Raw genomic sequence first — 22,642 nt, forward strand, 5'->3', positions numbered from 1 at the left:
GAAACGAGTACTGCAAGATTGAACGTTCAACAATTAAAATATTTTCGTTTTCTGTGATCCAATGATTGAAGATTGAATATTGAAAATAGAGATGATAAAGGCTGCCACTCTTCCAGAAATCATTGAAGAAGACTTTTTGGAAAACAGTTATAATATTACTCTAGTCAAAAACATGTCTAAATTTGAATAAATATTTAAGTTTCGTAGAATTTGCTTGGTTTTATAGTTTTTTACTATATTAAGTATCAACACATCGTTTTCCATTGTTTTCTTTTTTAATTTTCATTAATTTATTTCTTTTTTTATCTTATCTACGGTTTATTATTTTTGTTTCACTATAATCTGGCGATCTAAATAAATTGCGTTGAACACATGTGTTAACTTAGTTTAAAAAAAAAATAATTCCTTGGTTGTCCAGGATTAAAAAAGAATCAGTCAGTGTATTTCTTTTTTCATAAACATCCATTTTACATGGTTACTAATATTTGTCACTGACTGTACGCTAATGGTCATCATAATATTGATATATCGGAGAAATCTGATTACAAATACGTAAAGTAAACAGAAACTAAATACGGAATTTGAGAGCTACAAACACGTTATATGTTTCAAATGTATGAAAACAACAGTGCTCAGCGATTTCGTGGATACGGAGTCTAAATATATAATCAATTTTTGAACATTTTACAGAAAACATGAAATTATTTGATCAAAACGACGAGTAGAGCAACTGAACTTGTGCTAAGCTCAATTTTAGGTACTTTACGTAATTTTACAATTTTATTTATTTATAAATAAGTTATGTTATAAAATTTTATTTTTTCATAACTTCAAAATACTAATATTTATAGGTCAGATATGGAGTTTCTTATGTATTCATTTGTTTTACAGTTTGATGAAATCAAATCCAGAAAAATGTGAATGCAGCTCATGGCGATCTCATTCAGACAATATTCAGAAATTATTTTCTAGGTTCTATGGGAAAGCGCATAGGTCAACACACAGAGAACAGACGTACAAGCTCGAACAAAAAATCTTCCAAAAAGTGTGTAAAATTTCAAATGCTGACATTTAAAAAATACGTTAGAAATTGACTTGAAAAAGTGCCGTTCAAAAGTTACAAATCAAATTTTCGGGTGGCCAGTTTTCGAAAAGGCCCAGCCAAAAAACAAAAAAAATTGTTCAAAACTACGGTTGAAAATTTTACACAAGTTTCGTGGGCTAGCTTGTATGTCTGTTCTCTGTGGTTAACACTAGAAGATATATGTATTAGGGGCGCAATGGATGTAATGATCATTTAGTATCCGGGCAGTTACAAACGATTGTATTTTAAAAACTATTCATTTGAGCGAAAAACTTTCTATGGAGGAAATGAAGGTGTTAATATGACATTTAAAAATATAAAAAAAAATATTTATCAGTGATTTCAAGAAATAATCTTATTTTTTCATGAAATCTCTTTTTTATCTTTGCACACTTGTGTCAGGCATGTATTGTTCTATTATTTTTACCACAGAAGTAAAACCTTTGTAAAATCATGATATTTTACACATACTCACCTGGAAAAAGCAATTGGAATCTGGTTGGAACCTTTTCATTAGTAGGCATCTCGAAAAATTTGATCTCTTAAATCCGGTTTTTATATAAATTTCTTCGTCCATCAGGACACATCTGTCACATTGCGTAAAAACCGGTTGCACATGTTGCAATCTAAGGAACTGTTCAATATTAGTTATTTACTAGGTGTCTACTAGTCGGAAAACACTTTTTGACTGACGGAAATGTATTAATTGCATTATTTTAGGGGGGCTGCATTCAGTTATCCCCAATAACCATAGACTTTTTACCATATTTAAGATCAAGGGTTCCATTCCGATGCTTGATTTGAACTTCGTGTGGATTCTAGAGTGGCTCCTTATACTTCTTAACCATTCGGTCCAAAAAATAATCAGAAAAAATCAACTACGAGCTTTAATAACGTAGCTATCACCGAAATGATCATAGCCTTACTCCAAGGATTTTTAACACGTTATGCAACTTATGTGGTATGCGGTATGGGAACTTTTTTTGGAATAAATTCACATTTTACAGATGTCTTTAATGCAGTTCCGTATTACTCATTTTCTCCATCATATCCACAAAAATCAGGGAAAATCATGCTTATTTCCAAAAATTAGGGAAAAAGAAGGCATATCGGCTTATCAGGTGGGCTTCAAAAATCAGGCATATCATGAAAAATCAGGCACATTGGAAACGGGCATTCGATTTTAAAACTTTCGACCAAACTCCGATGAAACTTGGTCAAAACCCAGGAATCTATATATATAAAAAGCAATTATCTGTATGTTTGTTTGTTTGTTTGTTTGTTTGTCCTCTATAGACTCAGCCGTCTTAAGAGCTAGAGATCTGTAATTTGGCATGGATGCTCATTAGGGCCAGGAATGATGAAAAATGTTTTTAGATTTTTGGACGACCCCTTCTGAAGGGGGTCGTCCATACAAGACAAATATTGTTTTCACGTTATTGACGTTATTTTCCGTCGGATGGTGATGAAAATTTGCACATGAGTGTTTTGAGCGACGAGCAATCGATTACAGTTATCAAATTTAGGGTCAGGGGTCGGCCAAAGGGGTCGTCCATATCAACTAATTAATGTTTTTGCGATATTGGCGTTATTATACACCGGATTGTGATGAAAATTTGCACATGAGTGTTTTGAGAGACGAGCAATCGATTACAGTTATCAAATTTAGGGTCAGGGGTCGGCCAAAGGGGTCGTCCATATTCGCTGATTAATGTTTTTACGATATTGGTGTTATTATACACTGGATTGTGATGAAAATCTGCACATCAGTGTTTTGAGAGACGAGCAATCGATTACAATTATCAAATTTAGGGGTTGATGTCGGCAAAAGGGGTCGTCCATATCAACTGATTAATGTTTTTGCGATATTGGCTTTATTTTACATTGGATTGTGATGGAAATTTGCACATGAGTGTTTTGAGAGACGAGCAATCGATTTCAAGTTTAGAATTGCGGATCAGAAGTCGGCTGAAGGAGTCGTCCATACCCAACTTTAATGTTTTTGCGATTTTGACGTTATTCTACATTGGATTGAGATGAAAATTTCCGCATAGGAGTTTTGAGGGACGCTCTTTTGCTTTCAGGTTTCAAATCTTGACTCAGGGGTCGGGGGTTATTATCTGTTCACTGTTTTAACGATATTCTTTTGATTGAGCATAGAATTGTAATGAAAATTGACACATGGGAGTTTAACAGAAAAGATAATTGATTTCAGGTGTCAAGTTTTGAATCTCGGTAAAAAAAGGCCGTCCATGTCAGTTGCTCACTGTTTTCGCGATATTGTCTTGATCATGCATCGGATTGAGATGAAAATGTTCAGATGAGGGTTATAAACTATGAGCAATTGCCTCCAGGTAGCATGTTCCGTGTCAAGGGTCGGCGAAAGGGGCGTCTATATTCACTGTTCACTGTTTTCAAGTTCCTGACTTTTACATATAATTTGAAAAGAAAAAATGGCACAAGTGAGTTTTGAGGAACGTAAAATTGGTTTCAATTATCGAATTTCGGGCCATGGGACAGAAAAAGAGGGTTTCATTGAAAGTTCAGTGTATTGTGCAATAATTTTGTTGGAGGCAGTTAATTGATACCAATTTAAGTGTGAAGGTCAAGCAAAAGAGTCGTGCACATAAACAAATAGTACATGTTTCTGCCATAATGTCTAGATTTTGCAACCGATCGAGAAGAAAACACTCTCACATAAATTTTAATAAGAAGCCAATCAACCGTTTAATTCGAATTTCAAGTAATAGTAATAGTAGCGACTTTAAACACTGTTGAATTTTTTCCCCAAAACTGTCGAAAGAATGTTTCGAATTCATTTTCTAAACTCATTTTGACGTACCAATCATTTAAAGCGAAACGAAGTTCGTACGGGATCAGCTAGTAATTCAATAAAAATCAAGTAAAAAAAAGTTTTTTTCTCATCTAAGCTTATAAACAGATCTTAAATCTTATTTCAGGCTTCCATAAAACCATTCATGAAAATTATTTAAAAAAAACTTACTTCACAAAAATTTGTTATGGATGCATGAATAAATAAATAAACAACACAACTTGTTTTATTTTTTATCAATTTGGCAAATGAGGTGAACAAATACGGACACCCGGACTGGACCGGACTTTTCCCAAATTTGTTATGAAAAATCCGGGCATATCCGTTAAAAAACCGGCAATCTGACAAGCTTTGCCTTATAACTTTTCAAAAAATGAAACAGTTTGACATAGTTAATTGGATTTATTGCTAAGGAAACATCATGTTCAATATCGTTAGCTATTCTTTTATGGTTATATTTTTGATATTCTCCAAACAAAAGTTAATAGATTTTTAAAATCATGAATGGGTAAGTATTGTAGGCGCAAAACAAGGACGCATAATTAACTGACGCTGCAAAGGATCTACTCTAAGGTTGTTGGTTATTATTGGCTTAGCTTAGGGAATAATAAGTTCGTAGCCTTTTTAGATTGAGACTGTTGGCCAGCAACTCCCGGATAATTCTAGCTCAGTCGCAGAAGACCCTTTGACTAATCTCAGGATCGGCCTACGGCTGGGTAATCGGAGGGGAACGCGGACAAAAACTAAGGGAACAAACTGTGGGTTTTCTACAATCAAAAACAATCAACACTTTGGACGAGGAAATTACTTTTATTTAAAAGGAGAAAAACTACTAACTAAACTTTGGTTTTTGAATTTAACGCTTTATTAATCACGCTACTGTGTGGTGTGTTTGTGTAGGGTGTGGGTTGGACGGTGGTCGATGACCGTTGCGGTGCGTACCGGATGCTCGATGACTTCGTTGGTGAGCGCTCACAGGTTACCTTTACCGGGGTGTTGGGTTCATCAATGGCGGATTGTTGATGGCGGATCAGGAACGGGAACTTGTGTCCTGATCAATTTGCCAAAATGGTGGCAGTGCGTCTGGCGTTGACGAACGGGTAGGATACGGCGTCTTCCTTCGTTGACGTAATCAGCGGACCACGGCAAGACCGTATTGGCCACGCTGAGAATTAGAGACTTCGAGAAACTCTCGAAGTCCCGAGAGATAGGCCTCCTTTACGATTATGGTTCTTACCTGAACCAGAGGCCGAAGTCTTTTACGGTAAGACGTAGACTACCGTCAGGTAATCTAGGCCGAATCGTACGACGGGATTCCTCAACAATAAACGGGGTGGCACAAGAACAAACACTCTGGTTTCACAAATTTCTTGGCTGTTGGGGAACACCTCTGACTCGCACGAACGCCGGTAGAAAAAAAGCCCAGAGTCAAAGACCCTTTTTGGCGCGTTACTTCACTCCTTCCTCCACCTTCTCCATTCAAAATATTTTAGGCGAGTTATTGCACCTTGCATGCAACCTACATGCATTTGACCTTGCAACCAGTCTTGGTTGCAGACTTGTTGACGAAGATGCCACACGCCCAACTTAAAACTAACAATAATTGTATTTGTTAAAACCTAAACATTTATTTAGAATTTCCCTAATCCTAACTAAATTAACGAATAGAAAAACAACAGTTCGAAACAACAATTAAAACAAAATGGAAAATTTACCTAAGGACTTTGTAACGACGGTTACAAGATCATATTTGGTTTGCAACGATTGGTTCACGTTTCGGCGATGAGAAAATACGTATTTGATTACTTTTAATGGGTTCCACAAAACTATGATGACAGTTTTTTTTTATGATTGCTGGCTGATGCTTCGAATTTTAAATTGAAAATTCAAGAGGAAAGAATCTACGTTTTCGACATCTGCTAATTTTTGCATTTCATCAAAGTGTCAAAGCAGCCTGGAAAATTCCCGGCTGGTATGGAAAACATATCTAGCCAATTCCATAGCACGGAAATGGTTCGCAAAGTTAAAAATCTCGACTTTACCTATATTCGAATTTGATTATTTAAGTATTTGATAAAAGTTCTGGTTCCCTGAAGATAGAAGCAAAAAACGCTATCTATGAGTCCGGTCTCAATCATATTAGCTTGAAAGCAAAAATAATGCAAAAACAAGCTTCATGATGGTGCAGGCATCAACATTTTGCACGAAACTGAATCTCAAAATCTCCGGAATAAAAACAAACTTCAAAAGATCGAAAAATCGGATCAAAAATGAACCGATTCAATTGATTTTCCCAGTCTAAAGAATCGATCCAAAAAATCGGAAATTTGAGCTTAAAAGATCGATCTCGCAAAGCTCGAATCAAGACCGATCAATCCTAGCCCCTACACCTCATTTGATTATTATCAATAAAATTACTGTAATTCATGTTAATGATTTGGTATAAATCCCAGTTTACAACCAGCTTAAATTTTGGTAAGCGTAGTTTGACGGTTCTGTAATAAATTATTTAGGCTTGAAGTTAAAACATTCCTGACTGGTCTGAAAATATGAATTCATTAAAATAATCAGAATAATTAAATTCATGAAATGATAATATCGAACGTAAATACTGTTAATGTTAAAATAAATTGTATCAAGCCTGAACACTACAATTTTGGCTACAAAAAATTTGATATCAAGAAGTTTTCAATTGAAATTTTAAATATATTCTGATTGATTAGATTCCTATGAAGCAATTATGAATATAAAATTGATGAAGCAACAGTTTGGTTACGTATATTATAAGAGCATCTGTATTCGTGGTCCAAACAGCCGGTTTAGACCCAAATTCCGACCCGAGCAACCGCACTGGTGATCCATTATACCAGTTTCAACTCAACTTTTTTTAGAGCTGGTATAAGGATTGATCCAAAACTGATGAGATTTGGATCCAATTTGACGCAGTTCTAAACCGTTTGACAGTTAATGGAACACGAGTGCAGTTGCCAGTTTTTTCATTGGATCGGATCTAATTTCTTTGGTTCAATTCTTGTATAAATTAGACCCAAGAATAGACCACGAATACAGATGCTCTAAGCCCAACTAACTGCCAGGCTTACTCGTGTAGGTACAAGCCGGTGAGTCTGCTCTTTAGCAGCCATTCTGACTTATTGACGTGTCTGACAAACCTATATTTACAAAGCGTGTTTCTCAGTAAGCTTCGAAAGCTTCGTTGAATGAATAAGTGTAGATGAAGATCGACTGTGATTGATATACATACATATAGAGCCATCTGAATGTGAACAACGGTACTATTTCAACTCACCTAATCTCGAATCACTCCTGCGTTTGACTCGAAGTTTGATCATACACGATTGGATGCACTGCGAACAAAATAAAATAAAAACAATGAATAAGAAACATTTTTGTTTTCAGATTGTTTATCTATTTTTTCGTTTACCTCGTGTATGTGCTTGATCACCTCCGCCCGGGAGGAATCCTCCAGTTTTCTTTCGTTAACATCCAGTATTTCATCCGCGACCTCGAGGTTGTCCTTATCCGCCGGACTACCGTATAATTTGATTTTGCCATCACGAGTTTCCACTAAAATTATCACATAACCATTCAATTCTACGACTTGCTGCAATAAGAAAGAGACATAAAAAGGAGATCGTTAGTATGTTTTATGAAAATTTACATGATAATAAATATATACTTTATAGCAGTTTTTTAAGTTCGTTTTAGCTTTTGAGAATCTTCAAAATTATCTATTTAAATATATTCATCAAATCATCGGATCCATAAATACGCTCATCAAATACTAGAAGCCATCCTTACAGAAATTCATTAGTGGAAAGGTTATTCGGGAGAACATTTAGATTTATAATGACTTTTACAAAAAGACTAGTCCATTGTCTAGAGCCATATGTATGTTGAAAAAAAAAATCAAATACCTAATTGGATTCTTTTAGTTGCAAAAGCTAAGTAATTTTCCATATATAAAATTCTATTAAATGCTGTAGCTCACAATATCTGATTGAGAAAAAAGAACTACCACTTATAAGATGTTAAGGTTTATAACCAGTTTAGGTTTATTAATTTATAAAAAAAAAAGTATAAACACAAGCCTAACCCATGTGTGCGTTGCTACACACGCATTGAGAAAAACTAAAATCGAATGGTAGAGAAATTCTTTTCTTAAACCTTGTATTGTTTCCTGCAACTGTATATGAAACTTTAATTTTGCAAAATGTTTGCAATGTTTTCTTGTAATATAGACCATATTCAAATATAATAGAGACTAATATTCACCACACTTGTTTTCCTCATACAGTGAGAAGGCGACACCATCAGCATCCTCTAGCGGATAAAATGGAAGCACTAATTTGAGAAATTCGTCTAACTTGTGAATAGCGTGTATTCCGGACTCGACTCGATCAGGGATGCCAGTAATAATAATTGGAATTGTTTATTTCTTTTCTTGCACCATAAAAATTTTAGTGAATCAACTAACAAATAAAAAGGAATTGAAGAAAATATTACCATATAATACTTGTTAATAATTCTGAACAAAATATAGATCTCAGCAATTAATTTTAATTACCCTACTTATTTGATGTTAGGATTCGTGCATGACCCGCTAATGGATCACGACCAATATCTTTGTGAAAGGAAACAAATATTGATTCGAAAAATATTATATCATAACCTTTGCCTTAAATATGCACAAAAGCAGAAACAATGATAAGTTGTCATAGTAGGACCGGAAAATGGTCAAGACACTGCAGAATTTAGTGAAGTAAAACATTTCGTCAATTTCTTTATTACTTAAACATACCTGCAGTCATTTTTTCCCAGTCAAACGCAGTCATATTTTCTATCCAGCGCTCCGATTATCCCTAAATAGTAGCTCTTAAACCGCACTGTTTTTTCGTACAAATTCACATCTGACGAAATCTCACGAATTTTTATTATATGATTTTGTTGCATGCACAAGTTTTTCAGCCAGCCATCCATTATGGCTGCAGACACTATAAACTCCATCAATGATAAGGCTCGAAAAACATCAACATTAAAATCAGCAGTTTCCTCTTTGATTCACTTGGAATACCTGGGATGGATTAAGAAACAGCTTCCAAAGTAAAACTTCTGCGACATCTGTTGACCGAAGATATCGCAGTTGGTTGGCCAAAAATATGAAAAAAAAAAAAAAAAAACAGATAAGCGCTTCATGACTGATTGTATAAAAACAAGAAATCAATAAAGAACAAAAATTATTACAATTAAAACAAGATATTCCCAATCATCCACTCTCCTTGCACAATTTCTTACTAAGGTGAATATTTTTGTTATGAATTTTTTATAAATCTAGGCCCAGAGAACGAGCACTATATGCCCAGTTGGTTTCGAGGATTTAGCTGGCGGCGAGAAAGATTTTAAATTCTGACATCAAATCACATTTCTCAAATGAGCGGAATTTAATTTTTTTAAAGTGTACCTAAACTCAACAAAAAGTAATGAAAATATGTTCGGACGGCATCCTTGATCAGCATTTCGACAGCTCCAGATTAACATTTTGAAATGGCACAAAATGATATTCTGTATTTTTTTTATTTATAGAGACAAAAGTGTGCAACAGAATTGTTTTGCTATTCCTAGGGGCCGTTCACATACCACGTGGACAACTTAGGGGGAGGGGAGGGGGTATGGAATTGTCCACGCTTGTCCACGGAGAGGGGGGTAGGGGTTTGGGTCATCTCCACGTGGACATACTTACTTTCAAAATATTTTCTAAAGGTGACTAAATATTAAGATGTTTTAATCGAAATCTTAAAATGGCATACCTTTCCAGTTTGAGTTTAAACAATAAGTAGCTACCGTAATCCGGGGTAATATTGATCACTTTTTTTAAATATATTTCGAATATTTTTTCTGTTGAGGGGAATGTGGCATGTTTCATATTTTCAAAACCAGTACTGGACTCCTATGAACGTAAAACATGGTTGCAGAAATTTTTTGGACCACTTTAAATTTGATTTAAAAATCGATTTCGTCGCTGTTCAGGAATTGATGCTTTGGGGTTACATTGATCAGTCTCCATTTTGACGGTTTTAACGAGTTTTATTGATCATAAAGGATACAAAACATCTTCATAATTTTTCACAAATTCTAATTTATCAATTTTACCTTGCTTTTTATCGTTTTCGTTTTAAAACATTTACAATCGAAAAAACAATGATGCTGCATACATCTAGGGGCAAAAATTATAATAATTTCTAAATAGTTTTAGCTTCAAAATACAAATGAAATCTTACTTTCACACATTCTCCTAGGCCCTCCCACTATTTTTATGTAATTTTTTTCTTCTAAGTAAATCATTTAATAAGATTCATATCCATTTATCCAATAAGGGCTTACTCTTGGAAAATGTCCTTACTTCTTAAATATCAAAAATTTATCATTAAATGACTATAAAAATAGCACTATAACTATACATATACAAAGATTGAAACTTGTTCTTTCACATTTAACCACCCATTTGCTTCTAAATTCTTTTTGGTATCATTAGGAGAACTGTTTGCTTGCGAGCCTTAGAAAAATAGATATTTTAAGATTTAGAAAATACAATTTAACTAACAGAAAACAATTACAAATACAATCCAAATTTTGTCTATTTGATACTCAATCAATAGGCTTTCAAACGTAGAAAACAGTTTTCAAAAATTCAACCTATAGACTAAGTTATTGGTGATAATGTGGAAAAGTTTATTGATGGTCAAAGTTACCCCGGTGATCAAAGTTACCCCGTTTTACGGTACTTGAAAGCAAGTGATAAATATGTTAATTTAGAAATTCAAAATTTTTAATTTTTTTAATATCCTGAAATTCTTATTCGATTTTTCAAAATCAGCCATTCCTATAACAAAATGGCAAAAAGTGGTGATTTCTAACTGTCAAATTAAAGGTATTTAAAATAAAAACTTTTTCAAATGTGTCCACGTGGACATCCGGGGAGGGGGGTAGGGATTAGCCAAATGTCCACGCTTGTCCACGAAGGGGGAGAAGGGGGTCAAAAATCTCATTTTTCTGTCCACGTGGTATCTTAACGACTCCCTAATTTAAACCAATTATACTGAAATTAAAAAAACTCTTTCGAAATAAGATAAAATGCATCCGCTCAGCTCCGAATGGCATGTATGTTGGTTCTGAAATGAAACATTTTTGTTATTTCTTAAATCTTTACTATTACAAATAAATGATAGTCTTAAACATATGTCATTGAAAACTATTGAAATATAACTGAGAATAATTATTGATAATCTTTTTTGTAACTTCATTTTTGAATTTTCATTTTTTTATAAACTTTAAATATCTAATTTTCGTCTCTTAGCTAATTTTTTTAATGTTTATTATGCTTCCGCTTATTTATATTTGCCGTTTTGTATGACATATTCATAATTTGTGGCTTTACTTTGATCAACATATTTACGTACTTATTTGCCAATACCCTAGCACACGAAATACAAAAAATGTTGTTAAAACTGAAAATGAAGACATAGATAAAGTGAGTTTAGTGGAATTCGATTTAAAGAAACTAAAAGGAGCAAATATTTGATTATGAATATTTAGTTTGCTTGTTTACTCGTTAAGTGCTGGCGGAAATTCTCAATGCTTATGCTATGACAAAAGTCTAAAATCTGTGCTGGCAGATTTTATCGTGGATGTCGTAATGGGCGAATGTTAATCGAAAAGTTATTCTTTCTCTGCTTAAGAAAGACCCGAGATTTGTCATAGGTGCAAGGAATTTTAGCTGCATCCCACTTGCACTAATGGAAAATCATAACCCAAATTCGGCAGCGCTTATTCAATATTTTTCTTTAGATATTTATGAAGTCATAATAAATCAGTCATTTGGTCAATGCTTGACCTAAAACGTTTTTGAGTCTGATAACATTCAATTTTGATTCTTTCCTTTTTTTAAACTTTGCGCTAGATCAATTGTCATATCAAAATCACGATGTGTAAAGGTTTGGATAATGTTTTGAGAGGTGTAAGAATTTGCACTGTTAATAATTAATATTTATTCAAAAAGTAATCATTTTACTTTCCGCCTTTGCGATATGCTACGCCACACTTTTTGCGATTCTCAGTTGAAAAATCAGGACACCTGGCATCTCTGATCAAAGCTCCGAAAAAAATCACAGTGTAATACTTCCATTTCTGTCGCCAGATAGCGCTATTCGTGTCTCCCGTTTTCTCGTTAAGTGGTGTATATCGGTTTAAGTATATCTGCCATATTCCAAAAAAAGATTCGCTCTACAAAATAACTAGTAGAATTTAAATATCCGAGCTAAAGGGTGTCTGCAATGAAACTGCCACACACAAAATTTATTCGCAAAATTCGAGTTTTCATCCGATTGCCATCAAATTTTCAGGGATTGAAAAATAACTATTAAATTTAATTTTACCACTTTACTCGTATTTCATCCACAGTCCATACGCAAATGCCCGCACTTTGGCCTTAACCCCGGCCATAAGATTCTGCACAACCTGTGAATCAACCGTTTTTTGCATGTAAACCCAAACTTTCTTCAGATTCTCGTCTTTTTTTTCACTACTTTAGGTCGTTAAAGAAGGTGCTGCTTCATAATGGCCCAGTATCTACTCCTCGATGGGGCGGAGCTCCGGAGTGCTGGGAGGGTTGAACATTTTCGGCACGAAATTGACCTTATTGTCCGCATACCACTTCAACACGTTCTTGGAGTAATGGCATGAGGCCAAATCCGGCCGGAAGATTGTTGGGACGTTGTCTCTTTTATGTCCTGGGTAACGAAAGGTGCACTCCACTTCCCGCACGTGCAGTTGGCTTGCCAAACCAGGAATTTATTCACAAATTTGGACATCTTCTGAGTGCGGACATATTCCGGAACGCTGAACTTATCCTTGGCCGTAAAAAACAGGTTGCCGGGGATCTGTTTGAAGTTGGCCTTCAAATATGTTTCGTCGTCCATGATGCAGCATTCAACTTTCGTCAGCATGTTGAGGTACAACTTCCTGGCACGAGTTTTGGCGGACTTGTTCTGCTTCTCATCGCGATTAAAGGCCTTTTGTAGGTTGAACGTTCGAAGCCCAGCCTTAGTTTTGGCCTTCTAGACAAAACGTCGGCTTAGGTGCAGCTTCTTAGCCACATCCCGAACAGAGTTTTGATCAAAGGACTTTAAAACTTTCAGGATGTAAACGATGCACTATGAACTCAATCCACCCAAATTTTCATTAAATTCGACCCAACGGTTATAAAGTCAGAGCAATTTCATAGTGTGGCAATTTCATAGTGGATACTCTTTATGCTTGTTTAGCATACTTTCGACAAACGAAAAAAAACAAAAGATGTGGAAATTTAAAATCCAGTTTAAAATTCTTTTAAACAACTTTGAATAAGCTCAAATAAATTCTTTTTTTTTTATTTAGAACTTTGAAATTCATAATTGATTGTATGTTTTTGTTAATGATCTGATTTATCAATTGCTTTGAAGCTTGGTATTGAAATTCGATTCTGTATATCATTTTCAAGCTTATATATTATTTTTATTTTAGGTTAACAGGATAGGCCTGTCAAATTGGTAACAGGTAAGCTGTTGAATGTTAAAAAAACATTGTTTAATGTATCTAAAAATCATGCCTTCTTTGGTCTTTAGCATATTGTTTTTCTAGGTATTCTAGGCATCCTGATCACTTGAAAACAAATGAAATAACTTTCTGAGAAGATATGATTTGTTACAGGACATACAGGATCTCAATGAAACTTGGTGCTTCCTCGAAGAGATTCCCCTTTTCTTAACTCTAAGCGTACATCTTTCGAGGATATGATGGCTAGCGTCATACAAATGCTAAAACCACCAACCCACAGAAAGTGTACTATGTATGCCGTAACCGGGATTCGATCTCATGCCCGCTGGCTTAGGAGACTTGAAGGCTATCCTCTACGCCATGGGCTGCGGCTATAAACGGCTAAATCAATAGACGTCCCTAGAACAACTATGCAACTAGAAAGGTATCTAAAGACTGAAAAAAGTATAAGCTTGATTATGATGTTATGAATTTTTATGCAAAACACCTTTTATATGACAAATTTTTGAAAATTCAGTCATTGTCGCAAAGTTGAATGATAAGCAACTTTTTACAAGGGAGTGCTAGGAAAAATAATTTGTATTCAGCATGAAAATGTTTTTTCCATGAAAACGTAATTTTAGTTCTAGATGAAAGCATTCAGTCGATAAAATGAGACAAGAATTAAATGATTATATTTTAACTAATAACTTTTTTTTTTATATTTATCGACCTTTGGTACATACTTGATGTAAATAAGTAGCAAGTGATGATGAATATTCAAATTATCGTAGAGTTCAGTTCAATACTTTTCTTATCTGATGTGTTCATTTTGTTTAGCCTCACCGTTCTCGAGAAAGTTCATAAATACTAAGAGAAAAAATTATTGGAACAAAAAATGTATCAAAGCTCGGTTTCTGATTTGATTGTTCAAAACATTATGTCAGTAAGTTGAATGAAACAAAATGTAACCGTCGCAAAAAGACATGGAGAGTGGGACTTTTTAGATCTAAAGTAATTGATTATCAGACCTTGTCGAGATAACACCTACACAGCAAAAATTATTTCCTGTAAAATTACGCAAATGCCCTGTAACAAAAAGGAGCAGGACATTTACCGTAATTTTACAGGTCGAAAACATGATTACGTGATATTTAATTTTTAGTGTACAACTTTTTTTCAGGACATTTGCTGTAATAATAAATGAATCTTCGTTAACTTTCAAGGAAAACAATTTAAAATTACAGGTTTTGTTTATTACAGGTGATTTATTTGCAGGTTGCAGTTTTCAGTGACACGTAAGAGTCTATTTTTTTTCTGTATAGGACTAAGAGTTGAAAAGTAGGACATGTCCTACCAAAGTAGGGCGTCTGGTAAGCCTACCTTTGATTGACATTTAAGCTTAAATTAGAAATAATGAATAGATTAACGGTTTCATATAATCCCTGAGCGAAATTTCATTCTAATTTGATGCATAACAACCTACAACAATATCTCAAAAACCTTGAACAATTAATATTGACGACCCTTTTTGTCGACCTCTTGCCTTCAATTGGATATAGGAAAGATAAGGCCATAACGAACACCCAGGGCAAAGTAAGCACTTCTCTCAAAAGTACGCATTTTCTTAGATAAATTTTCATGAGGAATAGTTTCGTACTTCCTATAGTATTATTTTTCACCAAAATAGAAATCTCCTTTTCATCTTTACAGAAATATTTTAAACAAAAACAACTAGGTTCTAAAGTGACGAAAATATTATAATTTTCAAGCACCGGGAAATAAGCTTTTATGATCTTTGAATCACCTTAATCTATAATGTAGGGGAGATAAGGGCATAACGAGCACCCAGGGCATAATAATCACTTCTTTTTTTCTACAAAAGTACGTATTTTCTTAAACAAATTTGCATGAGGATTTGTTCCGTACTACATGTAGTATTAATATTTCACCAAAAAAGATATATCCTTTTCATCTTTACAGAAATATTAAATAATAACCAGCTAGGTTCTCAAGTGACGAAAATATTCTAATTTTTGAGCACCATCAAATAAGCGTTTATGACCTTTAAATCATCTTGATCTGAAATGTATGCACTGCAACATGATTTACACATTGTTTCTCAATTTTCACCATCATAAAATTTTTGAATTTTCACCTTATCAATTTAAAAACGCGTTTTTACTTAATTTTGTTGACCTGGGGCGAACAGAGCACTATTAATCAGGGCACGATGAGCGTTTTCTGCCGTATAATCTTGCAGCGATTTCGACCTCGATGAAGTCAACTGAATAATAGAGCTACAGCTTTACATGTTTCATCTGTCGATTTGGCCTACACAGCAAAAAAATCTGAATACTTAACAACACTGAAATTGAAAACCTTTATAATTGCATGACGTGGAACGCGATTTATTAATGTAAATTTACTAAATAAAAATAAGTTTAATCCTTAACAGCAATGAATTCTAATGACACAAATATTACTTGACAAGGAACGCGATTATTATATGTAAATTTACATCAAATAGGATGTAAATAAAAAGAAGCATCACATATGATGGAATTTTCAGTGAGAATTGAAGATTACACGTCTTGAATATTTTACATGCCTCATATTTTACATGTCAGTTGAAATTTACAGAGGTGTAATATTCAACTCGCACAGAAAATTCCATCATATATGATGATTTATTTTCTTTACATCATAGATGATGTAATTTTCAAATTTTTTTTGTTCACACAAGATTCTCAACAACACTGAATTAGAAATTTCTTAAAATTACACGACATGGAATGATATAAAGACATTGAATTTGAATTTATTGCAATACACTGGACGTGATAATGTCATATAAAATTATAAACTGCCAAGAACAGAACCAGACAAATGTAAACAAACTGTTAAGTGAATTCGGGCACCGAAGTATTTTGTATAAGCATTTTCCCCGCGCGCGTAAGTTTATCGGTTTTGATGGTGTGCGGAGATCTTTGAGAAGCAGGGATGCGGTTCTGCAAGCGGCTCCCCTTAATTACATTTTGGATCCGGTACTTCGCCACCTTAAGGAAAACGCTTATTTAACCATAGAGATCATCCTGCTATGGTATAGTATACAATGTTGTTGCATACAAGCTTTCGTGCGATTTATTCCAATTTATTATTCCCCCTCGTGATATTCCTATACCGAGTGACAAAAGAAGGATTTGTTCTGGCCTTATACTCTAACAATAACCATACTGGAAAAAAATATAATATTTATTTTCATGTGAGAAACATTCTCAAGTGATAAAAATGGTCTTGTATTTGTATTTATAATTGTATTTTACTTCATCTGACAATATTGTCTACATGTATTTAGGAACTAAATAGTTGCCACTCTAAGTTCTATAAAAAATGTTTCGTTATTAAAAAGTCGCAAGACTTATTCTTGTTTTAAAAACATTAGTTGAAATACCGAATTCAAACAAGTTGTAGAAACTTTTGAACACTTTATTTAAACATTGCACGCAGAGGTTCTTGTTGGCCGTAGTTGGTTCGCTGAAAATCGATTCGTAGGAATTCACTTCCTCTGAAGAGTCGCGGTCTGATGTTCATATGGACTTGCCGCAGCAACCCTGGACCATCGATGTCACCGTCGATGAGTTTTTCACGAGTTTTCTTGCGATTATGCGTCTTTAAGATAGTGTCTCCCCATCCCAATCAGCAAGCAACGATGTTTGTAATCAGGAAGCGCATCAGGATTGTTCCAAGGTAGGAATCACAGTGCATATTTGACGAACCTTGATTGAACTGCCTCAATACGTTTAGCCCAGTACGTCGACTCCAAACAACTGGAGCTGTTTCGAGCCCGAATCTTACCAAAGAATAGTACAGAGATCGTAGGCAGTATGGATCTCTAAACTCCTTAGAAATTCTAGTGATATATCCGAGATTTCTAGTAGCTTTGGATATTACACTAGAATAATGCTGCTGAAACGTGATTTTTTTCATCAAGAGTGACTCTAAGGTCCTTGAAGGAAAACACTCTTTCTAATGGTTCATCGATAATTCTTCTGCTAGCCACATTTTCTTAAATTTTTCAAACAAAGTTCATTTACTATAAAAAAAATAAAAATTTTAACATTAGTTGAGATAACAGCATTGCTGTTTTGTTCTATTCAGCACATTTTTCTAGAACAGTTGATCTTTGTAAGACATTCCAGTATTGAGATATTGCGAAGGAATCAAGTATCCTCATTCTCCCCTACAGATTGAATTACCATATTTCTAACACCTTATCAGGCTGCTATTGACAGTCTTTTTATGACTGGTGCTCTGCGACGTAGTTCCACCTCCCCGTGGTGCAGAGTGGAAACGTGTATGCAAGTCCGGCGTATTGCAGATGTACGGCCAAGAGAACTATACCAAATCCACTAGAGGCTGTCGACGGGTCTGCCAAACCCGCGCGGAAGAAGTGGTGCACCCGGGTACTTAGCTACCAGTACTAGGGTGTGTGCGTGATGGTCCAACACGCTTTCGGGGGGTTATGGCCCTGATATGCGGACGTGACCGGAGGGAGAGCGATCGCCAACTCGTTTTACGCTTCGGTGGGTATAGACCCGATTCGCAAAATGAGTAGATGCGCAAAGTGGTGGCCAATGGTAGGCCGATCACTTAGGGACGTGTTTACACGTCAGTGTCCGAGAGGCACCGTTTTTTTGCCGGAGGTGTCAGGGTTCGACACGCGTTTCGGGAATTGATGCGCCTGAACCGCGAGTGTGACCTGATGAGGGCGTTCTATAGCTCGATCTGCGCTTCGGGTGGTCATGCGCCCGACTTGAAGATCGGGTAGTTGCGCTGAGTGGTGACTTAAGTCAACACTATTTGTGAGTTCGGAGGAGTCTGAGTCCTACACGTTGATTAGGGGGCTTACCCCTCCTACCCGCGTGTTTGAACAGAGAAAGTGTCGTCGACAACTCGCTTTGTGCTTCTGGATCTTGGACTGGATTCACAACGTTAGTAGTTGCGCTGTTTGGGGACCTCATTCACACGATGAGATGTCGAGTCCTAACTCGTCAGAGGAGGGATTGCGCATCGAGTTTTGTTAGAATGAGGTATTGCTGATAGAGGATTCGTAAACGAGTATTGCCTTGGAGCGCACTAGCGCGAATTGACCTCCCATCATTGAAGTAAAGTGTGTCAAACAGTTCGAGGTGGGAACAAAGGTCAGTGGCCCCAGGTGGACTTTATGGCGTAGTCGTCCAATTGCACCCATGGACCCAGAGTAGCAAACTGGGGGGAAGCGGTGGCTCGCCGCGCCTTGGAATGCAATCCGTAAATTGGATTTACCACCTGGGTTAACAACTAATAAAAAAAAAGTCTTTTTCTGGTGTCAAAACATTATGCGTATAATGCGTTTTTGAAAAATCAGTGTTGTCCGACCATAGACAAGCCATAGACCCCTATATAAAATCTGAAAACATATATACCGTAAACTGGGGGAACTTTGATCAGCGGGGTAACTTTGATCAACATGAAATTTTTGCAGTTAATCATCATTAACAAAGTATAAAGTTAAATATCTGAAAACTGTTTACTACGTTTGACATCCTGTAAATTGAGTTACAAATAAGCAAAATTTGGTTTTTATAAGGAGATTGTTTATATTACTTAAAATATAATTTAAAAATCTTAAATTATCTGGTATTTTGAAGGCTAAAACAAACATCTCTCCTGATCAAATCTAAGCATTTAGGAGCAAATGGGTTGTTTAATTTGAAACTTCAACTTTTTTCTTGGTTTATGTTAAGCTTAAGTGTTATTTTTATGGTCATTTGATGATAAATTTTGGATATTGAAAAAAAAGGGTCATTTTCCATGAAAAAGCCCGTATAGAAAGAATGGCTAAAAATCCTATCAAATGGTTTAGTTTGAAGAAAAAAGAACATGGGAACAGTACGAGGACTTAGGGAATTGTAAATTTTTATTTGTTTTTGAGGCCAAAAAATATTGAGAAATGTTTAAAAATTTTGCCCCTAAATATATGCAGCAATATTGTCCATCTTTCGAGTATATCTGTTTTTGAAAGAAAACGTTGAAAAATTCAATTGAGTCGAAACAAAAATTACTTTTATCGATGTTTTGAGCCTTCTGTGCTAATGGGCATCAAAACAATAAATTTGAAGATGTTGAGATACGTAAAAAACCATAGTATTCAAAGTATGTTTTGTAACAAACATTTGATTATAACCACCAATGGCGTTTGAATTAACTGCAATCAATGATCATGTTTAATACTTCTTACCTCAGTAAGGGTTTAATAACTTTTAGATATTACGAAAAAGCAACCCCTTCCAAAATATTCAAAAATGAACGAAAAAAGTGTTAAAAGTTCCCCCAGTTTACGGTACCTAATCAAAATATAGAATTTTTTTCAAAATTAGAATTGACTTAATTTAAACCCGGCAGTTGAATAGTTAACGGTCAATAATCAGATTCATATCAAAATGTAAATTTGAAAACATTGAAAAAAAAAACATTGTCAAAAAACGAATACAAAAAAATTCATTAAAAAAAAATAAAAAATATTTTTTTTAAATATCTGAAAATATGTTTGAAGTTTGGACTAAAACTCAGACATGTTTCGGGAGAACTTAAAACATCTATCCTCAAAAGAGCGGGAGAAAACAACACATATTGTAGTTTCACAGTTGCAGAATGTGTTAGTGCTACTACGGGTAGGTAGGTAGTTTGAATGGATTGCTGAATACTAACCTTTCCTGAGGACGATGAGGTCTGCGGACCTGCCAGAGCTGTCCTTTGTTGCATCCTTGGCTAATAGCAAGTGGGTTATTCCGGAATACACGCCGTTTCACCTCATAGGGACAAATCTACTATTGATTTTTCCTTCCTTACATAAATACACTCCCCCAACTTTCACTTGCTTTTCACTTGATTTTAATGGCAATAATAGATACATCAATGGATCAGCTTCAGAATGGGATATCATTTAGCACTGGCCGACTAGAGAGGAACATAAATCTACCCATCAGCACAAAGGGTAGGACCAGAATCATCACACTTCCACTTAGCTCTTATTTCGAGTATCACAAAAAGTAGGATTTCAATTGCATTGCACTGGTTTCACACTTTTCCGTATCCTAAATGGAGTAAAACACCCACGACGAATTCGCGTCCCGCAGCATCCGTCAAATTCATCTTCTGATGGAGCCCATTTTCGTTTTCGCTAGGGAGTATTCCTCAAGCATGATGCGGCCGACCGACCATCACACTTTTACGCTCCTTGCTGGGATGAAAAAATTTCCTTGATGGTGAGATTTTCCCTTGAGCTGTGGGGAACCACCAGTCAACCGTGCCGTAAAATGGATTCGATAATTTTCAAGGGCTGCAAACGCACGACCGTTAGATGGCAGAAAACTCGCGACACAGATTCTCGAACCGTCGAACCGAATTTCGGTAGCGCACAGATTCCATCCGGAGCTTCAGGGAAAGATTTACTTCTAATTTACACACCGCGATTACGATTCGTTTCGTACGCAAGGAAAATTCGAGGCGATGTTTCCCAAAAGCTTTCCAGATCAATACTCAGTCAGTAGTTGCTCTCAGCTCTGCTCGACAGATGGACCAAATTCGCGTTTACATACACAGAAAGTAGGTACCTATTACACTCGCTGTGAATCAGGATGAAGGCGCGGGCACAAAGGGATACAAGGGATACCTACCTACATGAACGTATAGCGAAGGACGATATTGTGATCCTGGCCATCGCCAGCTAATACAGAAAGAGCAAACAATCACAGCTCGGCTCTTGAGATCTGACCGTAGCGCGTGAGCAATGTCATGGTGTGCGTGAATAATACGCCAACACTGTGCTGAAATGATGGGGACTTGGGGATGATACGAGAAACGAACAATGCATTCACAGTGGTTAAAATTAAATTTGTAAGGCGCCAAAATTGACCAACGACGAATCAAAACCTCCACAAACTTCTTGGTCATAGGGAATTGGCATGATTCACGTTAATATAGATCGTTCTCCAAGCTCAAATAGTAAAAGGTTCTCCACAATTAATACACGGCGTATTACAGGACACGACACTTAAAGTTCTTACAAACGGATTCGGATTCAAGGTTCTATCTTAATAATAGATATTATTATGACGTCAGACAAATCAGGACAATTGCCAACAAGGCCAATGATATTTTGGGTATATATCGATTTCGATTGAATTGAGTATTCGTGTGATGCTAATTGACTCTACACAGTAAATTTTATTTTGCTGGAAACCAGCAAAATTTTCCTGGGGGATTTTCCCGCTGCACAATGGGGAAAAACCGCGAAGAAAATCAATGTCTTCCATCCTACATGAACCAAATCTATTAAAATATAATTTTCTTTAGTGAAAATGTCCGAAAAATCGATTGGACATAGTTTAAGATGCCTCACCAGCTTACGAACGGAGATAAAGTGCTTTTTGAACCCCTGACTATATTTTGTAAACAATCCAGATTTCCAGTGATTTTCCCAGAAAAATCATGTTCGGATTTGTATATTATTTAACGAAATGAGCCTTATCTCATTTGGTTTTTTTTCCAAGGAATCAAAAAAAGGCTGTTTAAGCTAGGGACACCATACGTACTCTTTTAAAAGTACATGTACTCTTTTTCGATCTAGAAATTGGCGTACTCATGTTTTTGTGAAATTTTACCAAATGTACTGTTTTTTTTTTTATTGAAATTCATTTAATAAACGTATTTCTTTCATTTTATGAAGTTGTTTCACATGTTATGCGAAAACTACGAAAGGAATACAGCTTACAACAAACAACTTTAACATCTTGTTTTCATTAGCATGCATTTTAATCGTAATAAAGTGAGCGCCTTTGAGTATGTAAACAGTAATCAAAATGTACACAATGTAGGTAATATTTATGCTTAAATGCGCACTAATATCAAAAAATGATTGTAAAGGGAATGTAAACAGAAAAAAACTCTTATTAAAATGGATTGCTTTATAATGTTTTTTTTTGTGGTTTGTCAGCATAACATCTAAACACTTCTATCTCATTGAATAATCCAACATTTTCATATAAAATTGGCCTTTCGAGGTAGAAGGGGTCTTCTCGGATAATACGAAA

General features: G+C 35.4%; 1 protein-coding gene across 1 annotated transcript in view; it reads right to left on the bottom strand.

Annotated features, from left to right (window-relative positions):
• Positions 1–21,094, bottom strand: part of LOC129752935 (type-2 histone deacetylase 1-like) — a 62,750-nt gene extending 41,656 nt beyond the window's left edge. Inside the window, exons 1-3 of the mRNA XM_055748725.1 lie at positions 20,259–21,094; positions 7,360–7,539; positions 7,225–7,282 (exon numbers count right to left, since the gene is read on the bottom strand). Of these exons, the coding sequence (XP_055604700.1) occupies positions 7,225–7,282; positions 7,360–7,539; positions 20,259–20,312 (292 nt within the window). The 5' untranslated portion in view covers positions 20,313–21,094. The remainder of the gene's footprint in view (positions 1–7,224; positions 7,283–7,359; positions 7,540–20,258) is intronic.
• Positions 21,095–22,642: the final 1,548 nt, after the last annotated feature.

The sequence above is a fragment of the Uranotaenia lowii genome, chromosome 3, assembly GCF_029784155.1.
Source record: "Uranotaenia lowii strain MFRU-FL chromosome 3, ASM2978415v1, whole genome shotgun sequence".
Lineage (NCBI taxonomy): Eukaryota > Metazoa > Arthropoda > Insecta > Diptera > Culicidae > Uranotaenia > Uranotaenia lowii.